Here is a 24,509-nt window from a genome sequence, read left to right on the forward strand (position 1 = left end):
CAAAATTGAGAGTTGCGGATGACCTGCCGGCTACTCTAGTTTGGATGATAAGAGTGTGATATTCAAGCGGAACGCTGGATGATTTGAAATAAGTGGTCACATTGTTAGGGACAAGAACATTTGGGCAGGGGGAATAGCCAGTGCAGATCTACAAGCCTGGCATGCTTGAGGTCCAGAGAGGTCCATGTGGTGGGGGGCCTGGAGGTGCTGGGATAACAGCACAGGATAGATCAATGGGGTTAGTAGATGTTTGATCACAGGGAATGTCTTAAAGAGGTTAACGATTTAATGCTAAGTGCAGGTAGAATGATGTTAGAAAATTGTAAGCAGGGGACTAATGTCTATATCACTGGGTGGTTATTTTAAGCAGCTCATTTATGACAACTGTGAGGAAAATAGACTGTCAAGAAGCCAGATTAGAAACAGGAAGGGCTGTTAGTTAGGAGGCTCTTGCCCACTCTTGTCCAGGCAAAGCTAGCAGCTCAGACAAGGGTGGAGATGGAGATGGTGAGAAGTGAATAGACACTGTGTTTTGGAAGAAAAGTTCATAGAACTCTTGGAGGCTGGGGAAAAGAAAGGAATTGAGGATAATGTTTGAGCAACTGGTTAAATTACAGTGCTGTTTACTGAGATGCAGGAGCTTGGTGCAGGGTTTGGGGGGTATGTGGGATTAAGAGTTCTGTTTTGGCCATGTTAATTTGAGATAGCTACTAGACATCCCATTGAAGGGACCAGGTAGGCAGAGCGATGTGCAAGCATTGGTTCTAGAGTTCAGGGCTACAGACTCAGAAGATGTGGACACATATGGAGGCATTTGAAACTGTGTGGCCTAAGCAGAGTAGAAAGACATGTGAAGGATAACAGACTTGAGCCCCAGGCTCCCAGCATTTAGGGTTCTGTAGAAGGAGAGCCAGCAAAGAAGATTGAGAAGTAAAGGAAGAGGAAGCCTAGTAAGGTATGTATCATGTAAATATTACATAAGCCAAGAGAGACAGGATGCAACGTTTTAAGAAAAAGGAGGTGGTCAGTTGTGTCCAATGCTGATGAAAGATAAAAGAAGCAAAGAGAAGTGCCCAACTGTCATTCTTCATGGACATGAAAAGTGTACAATTTTAAATTACAGAAGCTTTAAAAGCTTTACATTCATTATAAAAATTTGAAGCTTTACAGAAGCTTTAAAAGCTTTACATTCATTATAAAAAATTTGAAGCTTGACAGAAGCTTTAAAAGCTTTACATTCATTATAAAAATTTGTTTTTAATAATAATTTACAAAAATTTCTGTTCATTTTTTAAAAAATTTATTTATTTACATTAGTTTCAGGTATATAGTACATTGGTTAGACATCTATATAGTTCATAAAATGATCCTCTCAGTTGCTCCCTTTCTCCCCTGGCCCTCCACTTAGCCATCGTATTAATGCTACCTGCGTTCCCTCTGCCGTGCTCCCCATCCCCGTGCCCAACTATCAACTACTAATTTGTACTTCTTTAACACTTCACACCATTTTCCCAGACCCCCAATCCCCCTCCCCTCTGTCCGTCACCAAATTGTTCACTATATTTGTGAGTCTGTTTTTGATTAGTTTGTTCTTTTTGTTCCTTAGATCACTTTATATTAGGAATTTATTTAAGTATATTTAGAAGAGGTTGCACACACAGTAGACTTTTCACATGGTTTTATTGTCTTATTCAAATAGGTTTTGGTTGCAGAACCTGTGCACATAGGAAGACAATGTTGTACTCATTTATTTAGAAAATATTTCTATTTTTCCATTATGTATGTGTTTAAATATGTACTTTTATATTTTTGTTATCCTGTGATGATGAAAAATGACCAGAAATTCAGAATTTTCTTTTCTTGTTAGACATTTTTATTCATGAAAACTGATATTCTGTAGGTATGCAGTTTATATTTGCAACATGAGTTGATACCTAGGAATTTGCTGGAGATATTCTGGAGTAATTTTCACATATATGTATATGTTTTTTTTCTAATACTCCACATCCTGCAGAGTACTTCTTAGTTTAAAACTGATCATCTCTGTTAAAAAAACAAACACCTTGTAGGTGAACTGGGAGATATTAGGACCTAATTCTCAGGAAGCATTACCAGCACAGAACAAAGACATTGCAGACCCAGTGAGTGGGTCCTTCTACTTTGGAGAAGGAGAAGGTGGCGTGAGAACTATAATTCTGAAAATCTATCCTCATGAAGAAATTGAAGTTGAAGAGACTTTCATTATTAACCTTAAACTTGTGAAAGGAGAAGCAAAATTGGACTCCAGAGCTAAAGATGTTACATTAACAGTAAGTTTGACTTTATTTTCCACAAATTTTTGAATTTAATAGAGTTATGAGAAACTGAATTTACATTTATCGAAACTCTATAGGCTTATGATGAATTGAAAGTTACCAAACCAATGAAGTCAATAATTCCTATGGTTGTTATATTAGTTTCTTACATAGTCTGATTATGGGTATTATTTTTTTTTAAAGGCTTTATATAATGAGAAATAACTTACTTTACACTCTTTAAGGAAATTTGGTGTTTTGGGAATATTTGGCACTTTCAAGGAGGAGGTATTTGTTATATCATCTTAAACACTGGATATCCTTGCCATCAACATACATAAAAAGTATTAACTAGTTACAAGTCAGATTGTTTGAAGGAAGAATGGCAGTTGCTTACTTAGCACAACAACGTGTTGAATTAGATCTGAATTTAGTATATTTGGTATGAACCACCCAGTCCATCGGGGGCGGAAAGTGCATGGACCAGGGCTACTGAAAACAATGCAGAGAACTGAATATCTTCTTTTAAGTTTGGGAAATACTCTTGTCTGGGGTCAGTATCAGTCAGATTTCTCCAGAGAAAAAGAGTAAGGGTGGGGTGGGTGAGTTTTGATTGCTTGTGGGAGTCAACAAGTCCAAAGTCTGTAGAGCAGTCGAGAAGGCAGGAAACCCAGGAAAGAGTTACCGTTGTGGTCCTGAGTTTGAATTTTGTGGGGCAGGCAAGCAGGCTGGAAACAAGCAGGATTCCTAAGTTTCAGTCTTGCGGCAGAATGCCTTCTGGAAACCCCAGATTTTGCTACTAAGACCTTTAACTGATTGGGTGAGGCCCACACACATTAACCAGAATGATCTACTTAAAGTCAACTGATTGTAAATATGAATCACATCTACAAAATACCTTCACAGCAACATTGAGACGAGAGTTTTACCAAAAAATTGGGCACCATGTTCCAGCCAAGTTAACACATAAAACTAACTATCCTAAGGCCTATGAGCTTCTCTCCATATGGTATTATAACCAGTAGAAAAAAGTTAGCTAAAGTTAACCAGTTAAATAAAACAAGCATAAGGCAAATAAAGATAAATTCAGGCATCAAAGTACTGTCCTTTTGAGATTCTGCAAATTGTAGTTTTTTGGACACTTACCCCATTATTCTTAGAGATTAAAACCTGCTTGTTTTAGATAACAATCAGTATAGTAAAGGTTTTTAAAAATTAGGTAGCTAGGTAGATTATATTCAAGTATTATTTCTATGTTTCTTTCACTTCTTCAGCTATCTATGTATTAACATGTTGGATACTATATTTTCATTCATAATGATACCCATCATCCACTCTGCATTCTTTCTATTTTTAGATACAGAAGTTTGGTGATCCCAACGGAGTGATACAGTTTGCTCCAGAATCTTTATCTGTGAAGACTTATTTGGAGCCATTAGCTCTGGAAGGGCCCCTGGTCATTACTTTCTTTGTCAAAAGAGTTAAGGGCACTTTTGGAAAGATTACGGTATCATTTTTCATTTGATTTTTGAACAGCAGTTTGCCCAACAAACATGGTTGAGAGAGACAGAAAAACTGCCTTGTTCTGGTTAAAATCTTTGATAAACTGAAGTGGCATGAGTTTTCAGAGAAGCTGAGAAGGTTCATTTAAGTACCTTTGAGCACTCCAGTCAGCATCACCTCTAGCAATCTCTAAATTCTATTACAAATAGATTAAAAAGATCTTAATCACAATTAATTATGAAGAGCATGACTTAACTATTTTGTATTTTCTTGTTTGCTATAACATGAAGGTTTTCCTACTTAAATCTCTCAATGATTTTTGTAAATTGCTTAATAGATTCTTTAGGGCTTTATTTCTCAATGTAATTTTTCCATTTAGCAACTGTTTTCTAAGACAGAACATGACTTTGTAAATAATCAGGATATTTTTCTAATGGGTCATAGTTACTTGTTTTCTAGAAAAACATTTTGTGAAATTTCTCTATAAAGTTACCTCTCTTCCTGTAACTTGTACTTGTTCAATTGAAGCTTTATGGTTTAGAGGCCAAAAAATTCTGGGAAAATAACTTAATTCTTGAAATCTTATAGGTATTTTATTTTGGTTGAAAAAACAAAAACAAATTTTGATGTGAAACTTCAGATTATTCACTTTTTACCTTTAAATATTGTCTGTGGTTCATTATTGAAATTGTGGTCCTGGCGTTTTAATATTAACTTGCTCCTCTTTATCTCTTCAAATTGTTATTATTTTAGAAGTAGGCAAAATGAGATTTTTATAATCTTGTCCTGCAAAATTGCAGATGACAGCCTGAAAGAATTAATATACTTTCATGATGCTGACGTCACTCCCCATACTTTCTCAACTAACTAACTGCTTGGAGAGTTTGGCTTTGAATAATGAGTCTCAATTAAAATTTATTTTTTGTATATTATGGAGGAAAACTAATTTAAAGGATTTTGATTTAAATTATTGAATTATATAATGTTGTTGGTTTTTTTTTCCTTTTATTTAAGGTTTACTGGGAAATAAGTAGTGAATTTGAAATGAGTGGAGACTTTCTCTCTACAAAAGGATTTTTCACCATTGCTGATGGAGAAAGTGAAGTGAGCTTTGATGTTCATTTGCTACCAGATGATATACCTGAGGTAGAGGAAGATTTTGTGATCCAGCTTGTTTCTATAGAGGGAGGAGCAGAACTGGATCTGGAAAAATGCATCACACAGTTCTCTGTTTCTGCAAATGATGACCCGCATGGAGTGTTTGCTCTGTATGCAGATCGCCAGTCAGTACTTATTGGGCAGAACCTTAGTAGATTCATCCAGATTAATGTAACCCGGCTTGCTGGCACGTTCGGAGACGTGGCTGTTGGATATCAAATATCATCTGATCCTAAGGAGCAGCCAATTGTTACTGAAAATGCAGAGAGGCAGCTTGTGGTCAAAGATGGTGCCAGATATAAAGTGGATACCGTGCCGGTAAAGAGTCAGGTTTGTCAGATTTCTTTAGTTTCCTGATCATTCCAGTCAAACTCCTTTAGGAGAGCCCTTACTTACCTCATGATCAGTTTAAATCTTATTCATTGTTTAAATGTAACCATGAAAAATGCCTTGGAAATGCATAGTAATTATCGGATAATACATGGAATGAAATATTTGTATGCAGATTATAAGTGAATAACTATATTCCAACTTGGAGATAAAATATTTTTGTCTAGATAGTAGCAGGCATTTATTTAGTACTTACAAAGTTCCAGGAATAGTTGTAAGTACTATACATACATAACCTGACACACACACATGTGCACACACACAGACTCGTGAACGCACATACACACAAGATGCTTGTCGAAAGGAAGAAGTTTGTAAGCTTCCTTATACTCTTATAAAGGGCAGTGTAATGAGAGAGACTGACATGTCCTCCCTGGAGTTTGGAGGGGCTACATGAACACAGAGACTGGCACCTGCTTCTCTCCTTGCAAATCTGGAACAAAGGAAGTTGGCTCTGTTTTTCTGTGATGGTAATGAATAGAGGACAGCAGATGACTCTGGCAAAATTTGGGGTGCAGGTAATAAGGACACATGGATTTCCTGTGGGTCAAGTAGATACCCCAGCAATCTTTCTCAGTCAGAATCACAAAGTGATTTGAGTGACTCTGTCTTACTCCTCCCAAGGATGGTACATAACTAGTATCATTCTATATGCATGGGAGAGAAGTTAATTTATCTCATACATGGAATGCATTATGACACTGGGGATTAATTATCTCATGGTTGAGCAAGGCTACCCCACAGGGTAACCAGATTAAAGTCATCTTGAGAAAAATCTGCGGGGTGGATTGTGAAGCTAGGAGAGGGTCAGAAAGGTCATCGTCTCTGTGGAGGAATGGTGAAGAGTGGAATTCCGAAGTCTTCGAGGAATACCCACATCAATTCCATGAAAGGTTGAGCATTGGGGTGCCTGCCTTCGTGGCAGGATAGTGGTCAGCCAGCGTTAGCCAAGAAGGGACTACAGCAGTGAGGAAAGATTTTTGTTATTCTGTCTCAAAGCAACCCTCCCTTGTCCCAAACCTGAAGGTGCCAGAAGATTGATGGAAAAGTCTAAGGTGGAAGATTGGGGGACTGAAGGAGTATTGAAACGTCATACCATGACCCCTTTCCCACTGTAGACCTTGAGCCATGAATCCAGCAAGAACTGGGACAAAGAGGGGAGCTTTAGCTGAATGTGAGATGGAAGTTTTGATTGATATTGGTCTGGCCTTTACTTCTCTGAAAGGAACAGAAAGCTTCGAGATCTACCCAGAACACTGTCAACGACTAGTGAAGGAATCCCTACAAAGCAGTTAACAGGAGAAAAATGAAGCAGTTTCCTATTTGTATTCCACTAAGTTTAGGTACACAGTAATTGATGGTCTTAGTTTCATATAAACTTATGATCAGTAGAAAATAGGCTGTCATTCCGAATAAGCATATTATACTAATTCGTACCTTCTGTGTCACCTTTTGATCTTTTGTGTACCTGAGTCTTTATTTTTATTGTTTACTAAAGGAAAAAAAAAAAATGAGACTTCTTAGTGAGATGTAGGTTCCATAGTTACTCCTACACCTGTCGTGTCCATTTCTAACCTCCATTTTCTTTATCTCCAAATTCTCAAGACTGCGAAAAAGGGTGCAAAGCTGAGGAAATAAGAGGTGGATTAACTGAACCAGAATATAATTTTAAGTCTCATTTACAAATTAGAAGCGTGTTCTTTTTTAAATACAGTATACTTAAATTATGTGACTTGAAACATTTTCCCATACGTGTGTAATATCATCCTCTCAACACAGTCTCTGCTAATGAATATGAGGGGACATTTCCTTTAACTTTTCGAGGAGTAGCTTTGTATTATATATCTTGTATTTATAGTAAGATTTCATTTGACAATAAACATGCCACATTAAAGATTCAGTTATTCTATTATTTTACTAAGCAATGTGGACAGTGCAAAATTTATTCTCAGACCATGTATAAGAAAACCAAAATATTTGATATGTATGATGTGGACTAAAACCACTGAGATTGCCCCTAACTCTGAGATTGCCCCTTACAGTGAGGTCTACTCGGAACATTTTGGAGGAGGTAGTCAGTCCTCTTTTCACTTCATCATGAAAGCTTAATGGTATGGTTTATAAAAATACTTAGCTTTCGCATACCTTTTTGAATTATCATCTATGAATTTTAAATACCGTCTTTGAACCTATTTTAATTATTTTTGTGATTACTACCTATTTTCAATAAAGAGTAAACAAAAGTTTACTAAGTTGTGCATACCAGAGAAGGGCAAAGGGTCTTTGAACAAAGTAAGTTTCTATTAGGCTCTGAAAACTAGAAGACTCTTGACGTTGGTTTAACCTCAGAAGCTGAGAGTGTGAATCTTACTTTGCCTGGTTAACGACTTCTTATAGAGGTGTGTACTAAATGCCTGGCACACTAAAGAAACAAATCTAAGTTTAAAATAAGTTAGAATGCAAGAAAAATTTTATATTTATGGTTGAGTCATTGATTCAAACATTTATTGAGCACTTACTATGTGCCAATCATTGCAAGCAGCACAGCAGATACAAAGATGACAAAGGCACACTCCCTGTTGTCACATTACTCCCTGTCCAATGCAGGAGAAGGCCCTTTAATAGCCGGTTATAAAACCATGTGGATAAGTGGTGTTCGAGGGGTGCACAGGATATTGTGGGGCTGTGAATTCTATTTGTGCCTTCAAGAATAATGGGAAATTTGTAGGACGGTATTGAAAATGCAGTCCTGGAGCAGGGAAGTGGAAGGGTATATTGGAGAACACGACCACTCCTAAACACCTTCAAGCGCCTTTTCAAATTAATCCACCTGATTTTCTTCTGCAGGCAAAACAACTTTTCCTGAACCCCACTGTTACTCCTGTTCAACTTGAATGTTTAGTTACTGCACCCTGGGGATCTGTGTGTGCTGAATGAACAGAGAAACTGGGTGGGAAGACACAAATGACAGGGTGCCCAGCCCTTCATTCTTTAGGAATTAAGGATGAAAAATCTTTAGCTGCCCAGCTGGTGAACAGCATGGGGGCAGAAGGGGTATACATTTAGAGGAGAGGTGGGAGACACATGTTTGAAGTGAGGACACTGATTTATTTCTGTTTCATTAGTACTGGGCCTGTGATTCATGTTCAGTGAATGCCATTCTGAAACAAACGAAGACTGATAAATGAATGAGACATATGTTACCCTCATGTTGCACAACATCTGAAACCCCTATAGTACATATTTTGCACATTTGGGGCATGTGATGTATGTTTATACATCACATTATATTTAAAAGTACATTCTATTTAAAAGAACAGACTCCACAGAAATGGTTATTTTTGCATTCAATAAAGACATACAGAATTTTTAGTAATGTTCCAGGTTATAGGATAACTTGAAGGCTTATTCATTAACAATAATAATGTTTCCATGGGAAAATATTGTGGAAAAAAAAAACTTTTGGATTAACACCATTTTTTAAATTAAGGATTTCTCCTACTTTATTGGATTCTAAAACTTTTAAAATTGGTGATTTAATACATGATGTAGTAATTCTTTGTCAAATATTCCAGTAATCAAATAACCTAAGGCATTATCCATTTCGAGTAAATATCATTAGAGTTATTAGTTACTACTCGGTGAAGAGGAAGACAGTTTTGCTGGTTTTAGGAGCTGACTCTCTTCATTCCTGGGCATATGCTTCTACCACTAATACTACTAAGGCGATTCTTATCATTCTTGAGGCCATTTTACACACGGAGAAATTGCAAATTGGTATTTTTTATATTCTGAAACTGTCACTCTTCACTCCCACAGTCTTCATACTGTTGATTTGTTTCATAACATAAGGGAGAGGGCATAGATCGATGAAACTGATACAAAGGAACCTGGGACAGTGACAAATGTCAGTATTTTTTCTAAAAATTAATTTTTACTAAAAAAGTTATCGATTCTGTTTGTTTATAGGTCTTCCTATCACTGGGCTCTAATTTGACTTTGCACCTGGTGACTGTGATGCTTGTCGGTGGACATTTATATGGTATGCCAAAAATTCTTCAGGAAGCAAAATCCGCTGTCCTTCCTGTCCCTGAGAAAGCTGCCAATTCTCAGGTAATTTGCCCTGCATGTAGTACTATCTGGGAACCACTAGAGGGCAGATTTTATAGGGTGGACTAAGATTCTTAGAAATTCTTAAGATTCACTATTTCCTGAAACCTAAGTAATACTGTGAATATCAAAATAGAAATTATGGATACATTATATGAAAATAATTTGTCAATTTTTGACATTAGGCAGAAAAATATATTTCCTTTTTGGAATTTAGAAAGTTTGTATCTTGTAGAATTTGAATGTAAGGTATAGAATTTTTAAACAGTCTCTCAGAGTCAAAATTTCCAGGTTTTTTTCCTTGATATTGAACATTTAATATTGAGATATTTTATGCTAAATAATTAAAATTAGAATGAAACATCAGTTAATATTTCAGACTTTTTCATTTACTTATTGTGAATATTCATCTTTAATTTTGGGGCTTTTTATCCTATGGCAAGTTTGTGCTGTTATAGATAAACGCTAGTGGTGAGATCCTGTGGCACAGTTGCACCTAAGCATTTGAATCTTCTAAACTGTAGGAAAGATTATTTCTTCATGACTTCATAAATTCACATGAGAACAAAGAACAACTTGAGGGCTTTAATTCCTGTGCAGGGTGATTCTGTCAATATAGGAACAAGACAGGGCTATCGTCTCTGGCTATGGCGATGTGTATATTTTTGACACCATTATGAGGTATCATCACATCCTCCTCCTTCAGCTGGGAGCTCCTTCAGCTTGACCGAGGCAGCCCTGATCCAAGATGTGGATATGGAAAAGGTGCAGTAATGGGGCAGGAATATAGGCAGATCTGGCTGGCAGCTTGTGTAACAGGGTCTCTGGCCATTAAGGGAATACTCTTCAGTTATTCCTCCTGAACTGCTTCTCCACCGGGAATGAATTTGCTTTGTCCCTTAAAGTAGAATCCATTAGCATTAAAAATAACTGGGAGTAATAGGTTTCTTTCTGCACCTCTTCTGTTCAAGAGGAAACAAGGGTATAGAATTTAATAATGCTTTGAAGTTTTGTTGTCCTCTTTTTGCTCACAGGTTGTTATAAAAATGATTCTTTTCAACCTGAACCATTTATTTGCCATAGTAATATATTTCCTTCTAGTCCATGCACATTGATACAACATCGTATCATTGTATCACTTCAAAGATCAGGGCCAGTCATGGTATACCCCTGTTCTCAGTGTATCCTCTGTATGCCTTACCAGGATTTATTAGAGTGTGTGTGTGTGTGTGTGTGTGTGTTAGAGAGAGAGAGAGAGGGGGGAGAGAGATAGAGAGGATGAGAGAGAGTGGGGGCGGGGGAGAGAAAGATGGGGGGACAGAGAGAGAGACTGACTTTGTGGCTAGGATGCTTTCTAACAGCTTCTAGCCCTGCAGCAAGCATGTCCTGAGATATACCAAAGCTTTCGGCAGTTGCTAAACAGAAGCCTCACTGTAATGTGGAATCTAGGCTGGTGTCAAATTGAAGGGGTTTTTTTCCTCTTTTTTTTTTTTTTTCTGTAGCTACAGAAGCTATTGTGTGGCACCCCTCTTATACTTCCCTGCTACTGTCCATTTCAATTTAAAATGGAGAGAATGAGTTTCAGTATAGAACTGGTGATAATATAGTATCTCACATTTATAGATATTGGGACCAAAAGAGGTAAACTGAGTTGTCCAAGTGAAGCCAAGAATTTGGTTTTATTCTTACTCATTGACTAGAACTTAATTCATCTATAAATCTCAGAGGAGCCAGGGAAGGTTGCCCTTACAACAAGATCTTGCTTGATGTGGATGAAAAGATGATTTTTTTTAGAATATTAGAATGATCATCTTTTTCACCTTTTTCATCTATGTATGTATGTATGTATGTGCTCTAAAAACCCTTAATAGAAAATCTAGTTCATGATGCTTACTTTATAAACAAAGAATTTATTATTATGTCTTAAAAGTCAAATTTAAGTTCTAGATAGATCAGGTTCTATAAAGACCCATGAACAAATCATACCTAAATGCTGTTTTTAATCTTTTGCTCTCCTTTAGCCATAAAAATGTTTGTCTTTTTTAGATATTATTAATTTGAAGGATTTCATTTTGATAAAAAATAATAAAGCTATAAACTGTAATAAGAATTATAAAATAGAATAAATTTTCAAGGCTCAGAGGTCATATTTTAAACATCATTCATTAATTGAATTTAATTGAATTAACACAGGGAAATATATTGTGTATACAAAGAGAAAGTTGACTTTTAACCCATTTTTCAGAAAACAGGAACCTTTAGAGAAAAATAAAATATTCTCAGCATGTTTCCCCCTCCAGGTTGGATTTGAATCTACTGCTTTTGCACTCATGGATATCACTGCTGGAACAAGCCAAGTCGTGATTTCTAGGAGAGGCACATACGGCGCTCTCGTGGTTGCCTGGGTGGCTGGATATGCTCCTGGGTTAGAAATCCCCGAATTCACTGTTGTTGGCAACATGACTCCAAAACTGGGTAAATCATAGTTTTTCTAAGATCCGCTCTGTAGAACATGGAGATATATAATTGGCCACTAATTTTCTTGGATCATTCTAACTCTGGACAGTGAACTATTTGTTTCCTAATATAGTTCTCCCATATTAGAGTGATCAGAGTTGCAAAGGCTACTGGATGAGAATGAGACAAAGTTTAGTCCGTCAAATTAAAAACTTCATACCTCACCTGGGAAATAATGGTCACTAAGCAGACTATGCCATTTATGCATTAGGATTTGACAAAAGTAATTCTAAAAACTTAATTTGGACCATACAGTAATAAGAAAAAAGGCACATCTTTCCATAACATGTTTACCTGACTATTTCTGACAGTAGAGCAACTGTTACTTCATCTATTTCTAATTATATACCATTAGCTCTATGAGGGTCAGTGAGATGCAAATGTTAGATGGTTTGCTCTCTACCATGACGGGTTGTGCAGACGAGTTGAAGACAGGGTTTGTATGGTCTAGGAAGCTCCCTATAAGTTCATTTATCCCCCTCTCCCACTTTTTAAATGTTTTACTTTCACTACATTTTTAAAAGTTGAATCCCCATTTAAGAACTCAGAACTGATGCCCTAATTCCCTTTTCATGTTTGTTTTCAGGGAGCCTGTCATTCTCCCATGGAGAACAAAGTAAAAGAGTCTCCCTGTGGACATTTCCCAGCCCTGGTCAGCCAGAGGCCTTTGTCGTTCACCTTTCGGGAGTGCAGAGCAGTGCCCCCGGTGGGGCTCAACTTCGGTAAGACCAACTCGATTCTCGACCAAGAAAGTCTCTGAGGAGTAATCTGGAATTTATTAGTTGAAACAGAAAAACACAAGCATCACTTTCCTTGAAGCAGATGCAAAAACAGTTTTGGTATAGAGTAACATGTGGCCTGCATGCCAAGACCCCATGGCATGGAGGAAGGCTGGCTTTCCGAGTCACCACCCACTGCTTGCCTTGGAGAGAGCTCGTCATGACCTCCGAAGTGAGAATGCTCAACTGGGGTAACATCTCCGAAAAGAACCATAGTGGTAAAGTCACCTATTTTTAAATGGGGCTGTCTTCTGAGAAGCAACTGAAAAATCCTTGATTTCCCCAAGGGATTCAGAGTAAGAGGAAGGAATTGTAGTAGGGTAATAATGTGACTTATACCAGTGGCTCTTTCAAAATTAATTTTTTAAAGTATTTGCAGGTAAAAATGTACCAGCCAAAAGCAATTTATTTTTCTCATACCTGGGGTAGACTTGATCAGAACAACGGAAGGCAGACCTTAGAGCCAGATTCATGAATTTAGCCCTGACTCTGCCACTTATTTGCTATGTGACTTGGGGAGAGTTACTTGATCTTTTTGTTCTTCGGTTTTCTTATTTGGAAAATGGAGGAAATGTGTGTGTTTAAGTGTGTTTGTATATATATGTTTATGTGTGGGAGATACCAGTTGGCAGAATCAAATAAGACTTTAGGTTATACATATGCCATTTCTAAAGTGTTTGGCCACCAAATATATTTCAAGGTAACAAATTCAGATGCCTTTAACAACACCAATAATAGCTAACAGTTTTATAGTGCTTACATTAGGCCACTCATCGCTTTAAGAAAGATATGTTTACTTTTTTACTCTTCAACCATATGACGTAGATACTATTATTAGTCCCATTTTATAGTTGAAGAAAGTGAGCCACAGATAGATGATGTAACGGACCTAATGTCACACAGCTACTAAGCGTTGGGGCCATGATTTGAATCCAGGCTCTCTGGCCCCATCTTAGCTCTCAACCACTGTGTGATGTATCGAGCTATCAGTGCTTGACAATAGAGAGGAATGGGCTCTGGGGTGTCCTCTCTAAAGGCATTCAAATTTAGATTTAAAAAAAAAACTGTTAGCCAAAGAAAATATGTTTGTGATCTAGATTAAGCTGATGTGCTACCAGTATTACCTCTGACATAACTATTAACACACAACAAAATAAGATAAAGCTAAGGTTTAACCACTCAGTCATGGACATTTCTTCCAATTCACGTGTAAAATTTTAGCAACATTTGTGTGAGAGAATAGTCCCATTACAGGCCTGTTGGAAGAGGCAAGAATTTTGCATCTAGCGGGGGTGACTATTTCTATTTGGTAGGTAAGAAACATGGCTGACAGCCAGAGCATCCTAAGAGATTTTGGTTCCCTGTGTACTAACCATAAAAGATAGCCTGATGTTTCAGACCCTTCAGAGAACTACTCTGGGATGACTGGAGAAACAGCAGAAACCTATGAACTCTTCACTTGGCTAAAACTTGTTAGGTCCTATCACCCACCCAATGTTAGCTCCTGTTCTTACATTTCTTGTGCTCTGATATATTCATCAATAAGTAAGATTTTATTGAATTCAAAAGGGCATATCAATTTGTGAAAGATCAATCTCTACAGTGGTTGGTATTCCTATATTTCATCATTTCTTTTATGATTTAATTTTTTTTCCAGATCAGGTTTCACTGTTGCTGAAATTGAACCAATGGGAATCTTTCAATTTTCTCCTAGTTCAAGAAACATCATAGTGTCAGAGGATACACAGATGATCAGATTACATGTACAAAGACTCTTTGGGTTCCATGGCAATCTCATTAAAGTTTCCTATCAGACAACTGCAGGAAGTGCAAAGCCACTGGAAGATTTTGAGCCTGTTCAGAACAGGGAACTGCTTTTTAAAAAATTCCAAACTGAGGTTAATTTTGAAATAATAATTATTAATGATCAGCTTCCTGAAATAGAAGAATTTTTTTACATTAATCTAACTTCAGTAGAAATTAAAGGATTACAAAAGTTTACAAAAGCTAATTGGAGACCACGCCTTAATCTAGATTTTAGTGTGGCAGTAATCACAATATTGGATAATGATAACCTGGCAGGAATGGATGTTTCTTTCCCCAAAACAACTGTAGCTATAGCAGTTGACACAGCTCTCATTCCTGTAGAAATCGACTCCTCCACCACACGCCCTGACACAAGCAAAATAACAGCCATTCCACAAACGACTGAAATGGCTGCCATTGTTACTGAGGCAACTGGTATATCTGCTGTTCCTGAGAAACAAGTCACCCTTCTTGGTACACCTGCCATGTCTGAGAAGCCTGATGTGGCCACTGTAACTGCAGATGTTTCCATTCATGGAACATTTAGTCTTGGGCCACCCATTGTTTACGTTGAAGAGGAGATGGTGAATGGTACATTTAATGCCGCAGAAGTTCTTATCCGAAGAACTGGTGGGTCTACTGGCAATGTCAGTGTAATAGTTAAAACCTTTGGTGGAAGATCTGCTCAGAAGGAACCAAATGCATTGCCCTTTCATGATATCTATGGAATCTCCAACCTAACATGGGCAATTGAAGAAGAAGACTTTGAAGAACACACTCTTTTCCTTACGTTTATAGATGGAGAAAGAGAACGGAAAATATTGGTTCAAATTTTGGATGATGATGAGCCTGAGGGACAGGAATTCTTTTATGTGTTTCTCACAGACCCTGAAGGAGGAGCACAGATTGTGAAGGGAAAGGATGACACTGGATTCGCAGCTTTTGCCATGATCATTATTACAGGTGTGTCTTTGGAGTGATGGAGATAAAAATGTACTTTTGTGGTACCAAATTTGCAGTAAGGTCATTCTGTCTTAAATTTAAGAGGGCAAATTTCTTGAATCACACATAATAATTCATTAAAAATATTGTTTTCCTATGTCATGGACTCATAACATGAACACCTATTGTTCTGAGGTGCCAGGCTAAAATTTAATGGACGGTAAATGTCACTTAGCTCAGAACCAATTAAACAATCTATAAATCTCTACTTTTACAATAGAGAGAAAACCTTAAACATAGTTAAGTTCGTGTTCTTCCTCTGGAAAATAATTTAGTCATCCAAATACATAATTGCCTATCCTGTTTTAAGACCTCATTCTGAATTTCTCAACCACTTTAAATCATCCATCCCAAAGTGTAAGATCTCTTTGTCAGGAAATTCTTCGTATCTGTTGGGGAATAGATCAAAACTACTTTCTGTTGTCCTGCTTTTGAACCAGTACAGTTTATATAGTTTTTGTACTGTTGGGTATATATATTATGATAGCTTAAAAAAGCAGTTTTTTTTTTAAAGAGTTCCTTATGTATTTTATAAAATCTTTTGGTGATAATTTGTAGTTTTCCTCTGAAATTATACTGTATTTAAGTGGATTAGCTTGGCTTGTCAATACCTTACAATATTAGAGTCTTGACAAGGCTATCTCATGATTCTTGCCTACTCAGCTTTTTTATAGTTTTATACTGTGTTTTTGAGTTTCAGATGATACTATGATAAAACACTAGACTATTTCAGTACAGTGTAGGCCCGAGGTATTTTCCAGTCTAACACAATTTTGTGGTATGATGGTGCCTACAATCTCAAGCGTTGCTCAAAGCATTTTCTTTTACTCAGAGATACTCAAGAGTTCCTTAATCTATTTTTCTCTGGGACAAATAACCGAATGTATATCATAAATGGTCTTTGGGTCAACTCTTTTATTGGATGGTAAATCAGTTCAGTGGAGTTCATTTATTTAATAATTTTTGATTGAACACTTACAATATGCTGGCCACTCTTTTTGATACTAAGAATATGGCAGTAAATAAAACAATTGCTGCTCTGGCAGGACTTACATTCTATGACAATATACTGACTTTCAACCGTGAACAGACATAAAATGTCCAGAACTGTCAAATGTAGGGTCTCATCAGAGAGAGATAAACATGTGTGTTGGCGTGGGCAGTAGGATTTGATGTTCTTTTTTTCTTCTGGTCTTCTGTTTTCAAAGTGTTAGCTATCTTCATGTTACCATTTTAATTCTAGTCTATTTTTAGGAAAGATCTTTAAAAATTATAGCGCCCCCCCCAACTCACTTGTGAATTTCTCACTTTTATACCATCTGAGCTGGAAAGATTAGTGAAGCATTGGAGATTTTTTAAAGACTGAGACATATTATAATTGTCCAATTTTCTTTTCAGGAAGTGATCTTCAAAATGGCATCATAGGATTTAGTGAGGAGTCTCAGAGTGGACTTGAGCTGGGTGAAGGAGCTGATAGGAATAGACTGCATCTTATTGTCACAAGGCAGCCAAACAGGTGTGTTTTTATATATGGGGAAGATGTAACAGCCTGTGTGTCTATACAGTATCTAATTTGAATTGATAAAATGGTCAAGGCAGGATGAAATATTGATAAAAGCACATAGTATGGAATTTGCTTTGTCACGATTCAGATGTTCCAGTTCTTTTTTTTTTAATTGAACAATAAAGACATTTAATTAATCTTCATAATACAAAACTTAGAAGTTGGCAGTTCCAGAGTTGTTTCAGTGACTCATCAGTGTCGCCAAACACCTGGGCTGGGTTCTTATCTTTTCCATTTTGCCTCTTCAGTGTGTCAGTGATATCTCTCCTCATTGTCTCCAGATGGCTGCCACAGCTCTGAATATCTCATCCTCATATGCTGTTCTAGTTCTTAATCTATAATTTAACACATTTGGTGTATGAACATGATTTAGGGCTACTTTGATCATTTTGTACTTCATAAGTACCATACAGATGTAAGTCATCACTTTGTTATATTTATTCTTTTCTTCAGACACTCCCATATGCAACCATGTCCTGTTAGGGAGACTCAGAGTACTGACATTTGCTTGCAACTTAGCGTTGTACACATTTTCTGAATGCTTATCACATACATGCACTTGGTATGCAAAAATGTACATGTATGTATATTACTTTTTCCATCTGGACCTAAATAGTGTCTGTAAAATGTAGATTAATCTTTTGCTCTTTATTTTTATAGCAACCATTTTTAGCAATTGTGTTCTTCCTTTAGAAGAATTCTTGTTAAAAGACGAAGAGTAACTTAGGGTGGTGAACATGCAGTGCAGTATACAGATGATATATTATAGATTTGTACACTTGAAACCTGTGTAATTTTATTAACCAATGACATCCCAATACATTTAATTTAAAAAAAAAATAAGGAATGTTTGCTTGAAGGCAGGGGTTCTCTATAATTTTTATTTTCATATTTTTGGTACATAACGGGCATAGTAGGCAGAAAAATATTATTTGTTTTCACATTCCTGATATGTAGTATTTCAATAAATACTTTTTCAGTATTGAATAGAGTACGGTCAAAGCATGCCATGTAAACTAAGTGTTATGCTTTAGATGAAGTGGTATACTTAGGCACAGTTCTAACACATTCTGCATCAGACTCAGACCTAATGTACTCTGTTACTGCATTTGCATAAGTTTTACTTTGTTCCTAGGGCCTTTGAAGATGTGAAGGTCTCCTGGCGAATCACATTTAACAAAACAGCCGCCGTGCTCCAGAAGGATGGTGTAAACCTAATAGATACACTTCTCTCTGTGTCAGGGACTACCACCTGTACCGCGGGTCAAACAAAGTGCTTTATCATCACTGAGCTCAAACCAGGGAAGGTAAGAAATGAAGAGACACAGTGTTGTCAACTTTCAATTGTATTTCTTTAGAATAAGTAATTTTAAAGCCACTTTATTGAAACTTACACATCAATTATGTGGAGATCCTTTATGTCTTGCCTAGCCATAAGCCTTTATCTCTTTGCTGGGCAATGGACTTCAGACCTAGAATTTATTACATTAGAGAATTTTTGTAAATAAGCTCATTATTATACACCTAAAACTAATACATGTTATATGTCGATTATATCTCAATTAAAAAAATGTGCATCAGTTTACTCCACTTCTATTTTTTGTCATTTCCAAGATTCTTCTGGGCCGACCTGCTCGTTGTGTGAATGAATGATCCTGTGAGTCATTTTTAGTCAGATTAGTGTCTCTGATTACTCTGAATGTTTAGTGTTTTGCTCTTCTTATATCTGTAGATTTGATCATATTATACTATATCCATAGATTTCATCATAGAATTAAAGTTCTCTCATTCTCTCTTCATAGGTAGTTAGAAAGTTCAGTTTTGATGTACTGAAGAGGCACAGAGGCCATGCTTGGTGAGCCTTTGGATAAATTCCTATTGGTTCATGTTGCACATGGCACCTAGAAGACAGACATACCCCTCTTTCGAAGGGAATCTGAATTATTCAGACAGTATTAGTTAATGATAACATTTAGTAATCATGTGTTTTTTTTAATGACTGTTCTGTGATACTTTAAAACCTAAGGAGCACTCAGTATTTGCTCTTTGTCTACTACTTAATTTATTAAACTCAATTAATTAATATAAAAACTAGACATAATATTATGAATATTCAGAAGTGTCATGGTTTCTTTGTACATGCCAAACAAAATAGCAGAAAAGCATGCACAAATGCAATTACAGTTGACCCCAAAAAGTGCAGGGGTTAGGGTTGCCAACAACCCTCAAAGTTGAAAACCCACTTATAAATTAAGTTGGCTCTCTCTCCACATATGTGGATTCTCAATCGCGGATCGAAAATACAGTTGATCCTTGAACAACATGGGTTTGAACCATATGAGTGTGCTCATACACAGATATTTTTAAAAGACTCAAATTCAGCTAATTTTAATTACTTACTAAATGATTTTCTTTTTGCCACTCTAATAGTCATGTTACTTCACTGAAAGTCCTATTAAGCTGCTTTTTTTTAATCTTTCTATTTTGGTTTAGAAATCTCTGGAAGCATGCTAGCACATTTCCAGACTTATCCTGATTTCTCCTAATCTTAACCATCAATCAACTACTGTCCAAGGACTTGATTTCTTTCATCAGAAAGAATTTTAGAGCGGTCTAAATACCTACACTAGAGATATTCATGAGAGCTGATGGTTGGCAAGGGTTCTGCTGCTCTGGGCTACATTGGAAGTGATAGAGCCAGGAAATAAGTTTTTAAAATATTGAATTCCCACTAATTTTTTAAAATTTAACATATCATATTATTGTATTTTACTGTGAGTTTCATCAGCTTCTCATTCTTACTATCTCATTAGAAAGGAGGAACTGAAATTTCAGTATTTAAAACATTTGATCATGTTATTCTATTTGAAAACATCTAAATCCTCTTCTGTGCATTTGTTCAAATAGTTTTATGCCTTCAGCAACCCCCAGAGCCCTACATTTCCTAACTCTTTCTTGAGGACTAATCTGAATAGTCCTCAAGACTTCATCCATGATTCTCCTCCCATGATATCTCCAATTAGAATTCTTAATTCTCTAAATTCACAAAGACTTTATCTATGCCTTTCTTATGGAAGTTATCAGTTACATGCAGGGTCAAAACATACATATTTCATCTTGACTGTTAGACTCTCAGCTGCTTAGAAATTAGAACATGGTTTTTATTAATCTTTGCATTCTTCCCATCACTCCATAAATATGTGTAGCATACATGAGTTACTGAAGATTCTATTGTACATTTTATCTCAAGTAAGAATTTTGGTGAATTAGCATCTTGGACAGTTCTCACAAGACTTAAAACATCTATCATACAATAGGTGTTCACCTCAGAATTGTAAGAAAAATCTTTGAGTTCAAAATCATTTTAATCCTTCATTGCTGTTTGGATAAATGTGTTTATCAGTCTTTTGCCGAGTTGGTTCTTTAAAGTGAGGCTTGCATGTGATGAAAACAATTTTCACAGAATGGAAATACCTTATTGGTGACAGCCGCCAGATATAGTAAAGCATTCTAAAAAATAGAGAATTGTGCTTTAATACTGCTTGAAGGGGTCTCTATTGCAGGAGAGAGGTTAGAAAGGAGAAGAGCCAAACTGGAGTGGTCTTAGAGAAGCTGAGGGGAAGGAAAATAGGGAAGTTAGAATTTAGGTGAAAGAAGAGACTACTTCCTCTGAGCTTGCCCTTCTTGCAGGAGAATACTAAGAGGATTCCTACACACTAAAGATACTATAATTAAAGGGTAAGAAAATGAGAGAGGCAATAGATAGGATGCTAACTGTGTATATCTTTCTTCCTAACTCATGAAATGCTACTGAGCTCATATCCAAGTAGTTTCAGTTAGGCAAGAGAATTTAGCCTCACCTCTTATTTCTTTTTCTACTGTAATGTTCAAATCATAGAGTTGATTTTTCTCCTGCAGCTAATATTCAAGGCATTTTGCTCTCATTGTCTTCTTTGGCAAGGTATAGGCAAGAGTAATACACATTCCAGTTTCAGTAAGAGAAAGTTTTAAAAGAAGGAAGAAGGAAGATTATATTCCTAGAAGAGTGGAAAAAATATATTTTTAAAAAAGTTTCTAATATTTATTTTAACAAATTAAATTTTATGACTAGAAGGAAACTTATTACTCATCCAGTTCAGATTCTTTTTATGTCTGCTAAACTGATACCTAGACATATAAATGAAAATGGTTTTGCAGACAAATTCTTCTTTAGTGGGCTTTGAGAAATTATTTGGAGGTCCCAGCAGAGCAGCATAACTAACTATTTCTTAACTTTTGATCTAAGAACCATCTCTTTATTTTTTATCAGGGAATGCCTTCAAGGATACTCAACATATTCTGGGAGGTAATATGGTGGTTAGGAGTTTGGGCTCTGATGATAGAAGACCTAGGTTCAAATCTTAGCTCTTTCACTAATGAGCTGGGTGACATTAGACAAGTTACGTAGCCTTCCTGAGCCCTTCCAGTTTGATGGGTTTAATAATAGGGCTTAGATTAAACGAGGTCATGGAGATGTCCTCTGCGCGGTTCTTGGCAAGGAGTTGGCCCTTCGTAAGAAAGTGTTAGTATAACTGTTATTCACAATGGGTGGGAATGAGGTCCATGGCATTTAGTGATTGAGAAGAAGGTACATCTGTACTAGTGGTAGAGGAGTTATAACCAGTCACAGCCAACACAACATATTCATGCATAGAATTATACTAGCGATTAATGGTGGTTTCTCGTAAACTCAATCCAGTCTCCTGACCCTCAACTCAAAGTTTTTTACTCTATCATATCTCTAATTACCATCTCTAATTATCATCTCTACTTTCATTTTTTAAGTTATAAAGAATTTAAGTAACTTTCCCTAGGCCAAGATTAAAACTCATCTTTTGAATTCCTTCTTTCTCTACTGCTTTATCTAATGATTCTATAATAGCAAAATATTTGAAGGTAATAGTTAATTTAGGAAGCACATCTTTAACCCACAAATCTGTTTAAACTAAACAGATTTTTAAACATTTGTTGCAAATATTTTTAAAAAATATTTAAGTAAGTAAGATATTGTTTCATTATTAGTTAGTCTGCTTCTTGGCAAGTATGAGCCCTGGAAAAACCATTTTATACAAGTAGGGCAAAAGATCATCTTGAAATGCTTCTGATCTAACTAAGAAGGCAACCTGCTGGCAGTTACACACGAAATGAGTTCTTGTGAGATCTCCAGTCATATTTAAGTGTAGAGAGATTGAGGTATAATCTGTGAGTTTTGGTTTCTCAATATACTTCTGGCATTGATTGAATAGAGTATTTCTTTGTAAAACTGCAAGATTCCTTTTGTCTCTAGTCTAATTATGTGTGGCACCCATCTTTACATGGTTCAGTTTTAGACAGTTTCTTACTTAGATTATAACATATTCTTTTGACTAAGTGATTATAAGCAGTGTTCTAATCATTGTTACAATGAGAAGAAATATTTTACCAGAAAATAAAGAGAAAAATCTGTGCTATAATATAATATACTGAAATATAAAATAATGTAATATGCTGAAAACCTTAGTTAAATGAAACTATTGTGAATTAAAGCTCTCTTGGACATTAGGGAATAATAGTTCTTAAAAATAATTATTCATACTTTCCTAGTGTTTTAGTTTCTTGTATTTGTCAAATTTAGTTTCTCAAAAGTGGGAAGAGTACAGTTTTTACCATATTTAAATATTTACTGACAATTGATCAAAAAAATGGAAAGAATGATATGTTCTATATGAAAGCTAAACATATTTCTTTAGACAGTAAAAGTTCATTTACTGTATGTGACTAACATACAACTTATTCTTGGATAATACTAAAATTTGTGCTACTGTTTCATAGTATAATAAGCCTCATTAAAATTATCATAAAACAAATAATGAGTGAGACCCTTGCTGATAAATAAAAATGATGCATTATGTCAGATTATACAATGACAAATACAGATGAAAATGCATCAGCTTAGCTTTGAGTTATGTCAGGAAGCTAGCAATGCTGCTAAGATGTTTAGATTATTGTGTAAGAGTGAATAAATATAAACAGGTGATTGACAGTATGTTATAAAATTGAGCTCAGGCTTTAGAAAATAAATTATTTGAGATTATGGAGAAAGAACCGAAGTGAAACATGAGCAAACTATAACCAGCAGACTAAATTTATACTTCTTGATACTGAATTTTGGGGAATTTTGAAAAATACATAAAATTACTGAATTGACTATTATCAATATTTGGTTATATTTATGTAAAACCTTTTTGAAATAAAATTTTATGGACAAAGCTGAAGCTCTCTTTTTTCCTCTATCCACAGTGAATGTCTCAAACTCCACGTTCTGCCCATCCCAACCAGCCCCTCCACCTAAGCCAGCTACTGTCATGGCATTGTTTTGTTTTTAAATATTTAAATAGATATGTATTCATTAGTGATATTTAGTAAGCTTTATGTAATTTTTAACTTTATATCATTTTGTCATGCTATATATATTATTATGCAACTTGATTTTTTTCACTCCGTGTTTTCAGATCCATTCACATTGGAAAGTATTGAAATAGTTCATTCCTCTTAACTACTAAATAACATTTCATTGTATGAATATATTTTATTTACACTTTTTCTTAGTGAAGTACACACTTATAGAAGAAGATTGTCTCCTGACATTGATTTTCTATTAAGAAGCTCACCCAGGAAGAGTAACGATGTTTCTTAAAGAAAGACCAAAAAAAATATTAAGAATTTAATTCTGTAATTATACAGAATGTATCTCTAGATATATATTTAGTTCTGTAATTATGTATATGAATAATGCTAATTCTTAACATCAGAATTATCTTAAAATAGAAATATATTAGTAATCATCCTCTTTTTGTTTCTTTCATCATCAGATACCTCAAGTAGAAATGCATTTTTTTGTGGAACTGTATGAAGTAACTGCTGGAGCAGCAATAAACAATAGTGCCAGATTTGCACAGATTAAATTCTTACAGAGTGATGAACCCCAAAGCCTCATATATTTTTCTGTGGGTTCTCGGCTGCCAGTGGCTCATAAAAAGGCCACTTTAATCAGTTTGCAGGTGTCCAGAGATTCTGGGACAGGAGTGATGATGTCTGTTAACTTCAGTACCCAGGTAACAATGGGATATGTATTAACATACATTAAGGTTTTCTTCTTTATAGCGTTTGTAATGAAATGGAGAATAATCGATACATTATTTTCTTATGATGCTATCATAATTCACATTGTTTATAACGTTAAGCTTTATCCTTGAAATAGTTCAATTTTTCACTTAGATCATGTTTTAATGGTAATCTTTTGTATTGTTCTTGCTTTTGGAAAAGCCGATTGTATTATGGAGACTATCTTATGTAAATCTGCTCTAT

General features: G+C 35.8%; 1 protein-coding gene across 1 annotated transcript in view; it reads left to right on the plus strand.

Moving 5' to 3' along the window:
- ADGRV1 (adhesion G protein-coupled receptor V1) overlaps nucleotides 1–24,509 on the plus strand; it is a 469,718-nt gene that overhangs the window by 166,346 nt on the left and 278,863 nt on the right. The window contains 10 exon segments of the mRNA XM_015590540.2: nucleotides 2,070–2,309; nucleotides 3,652–3,801; nucleotides 4,812–5,285; nucleotides 9,315–9,458; nucleotides 11,756–11,930; nucleotides 12,559–12,694; nucleotides 14,409–15,520; nucleotides 16,958–17,075; nucleotides 18,259–18,430; nucleotides 24,014–24,256. Coding sequence (XP_015446026.2) covers nucleotides 2,070–2,309; nucleotides 3,652–3,801; nucleotides 4,812–5,285; nucleotides 9,315–9,458; nucleotides 11,756–11,930; nucleotides 12,559–12,694; nucleotides 14,409–15,520; nucleotides 16,958–17,075; nucleotides 18,259–18,430; nucleotides 24,014–24,256 — 2,964 coding nt within the window.

The sequence above is a fragment of the Pteropus alecto genome, unplaced genomic scaffold (genome assembly GCF_000325575.1).
Source record: "Pteropus alecto unplaced genomic scaffold, ASM32557v1 scaffold20, whole genome shotgun sequence".
NCBI lineage: Eukaryota > Metazoa > Chordata > Mammalia > Chiroptera > Pteropodidae > Pteropus > Pteropus alecto.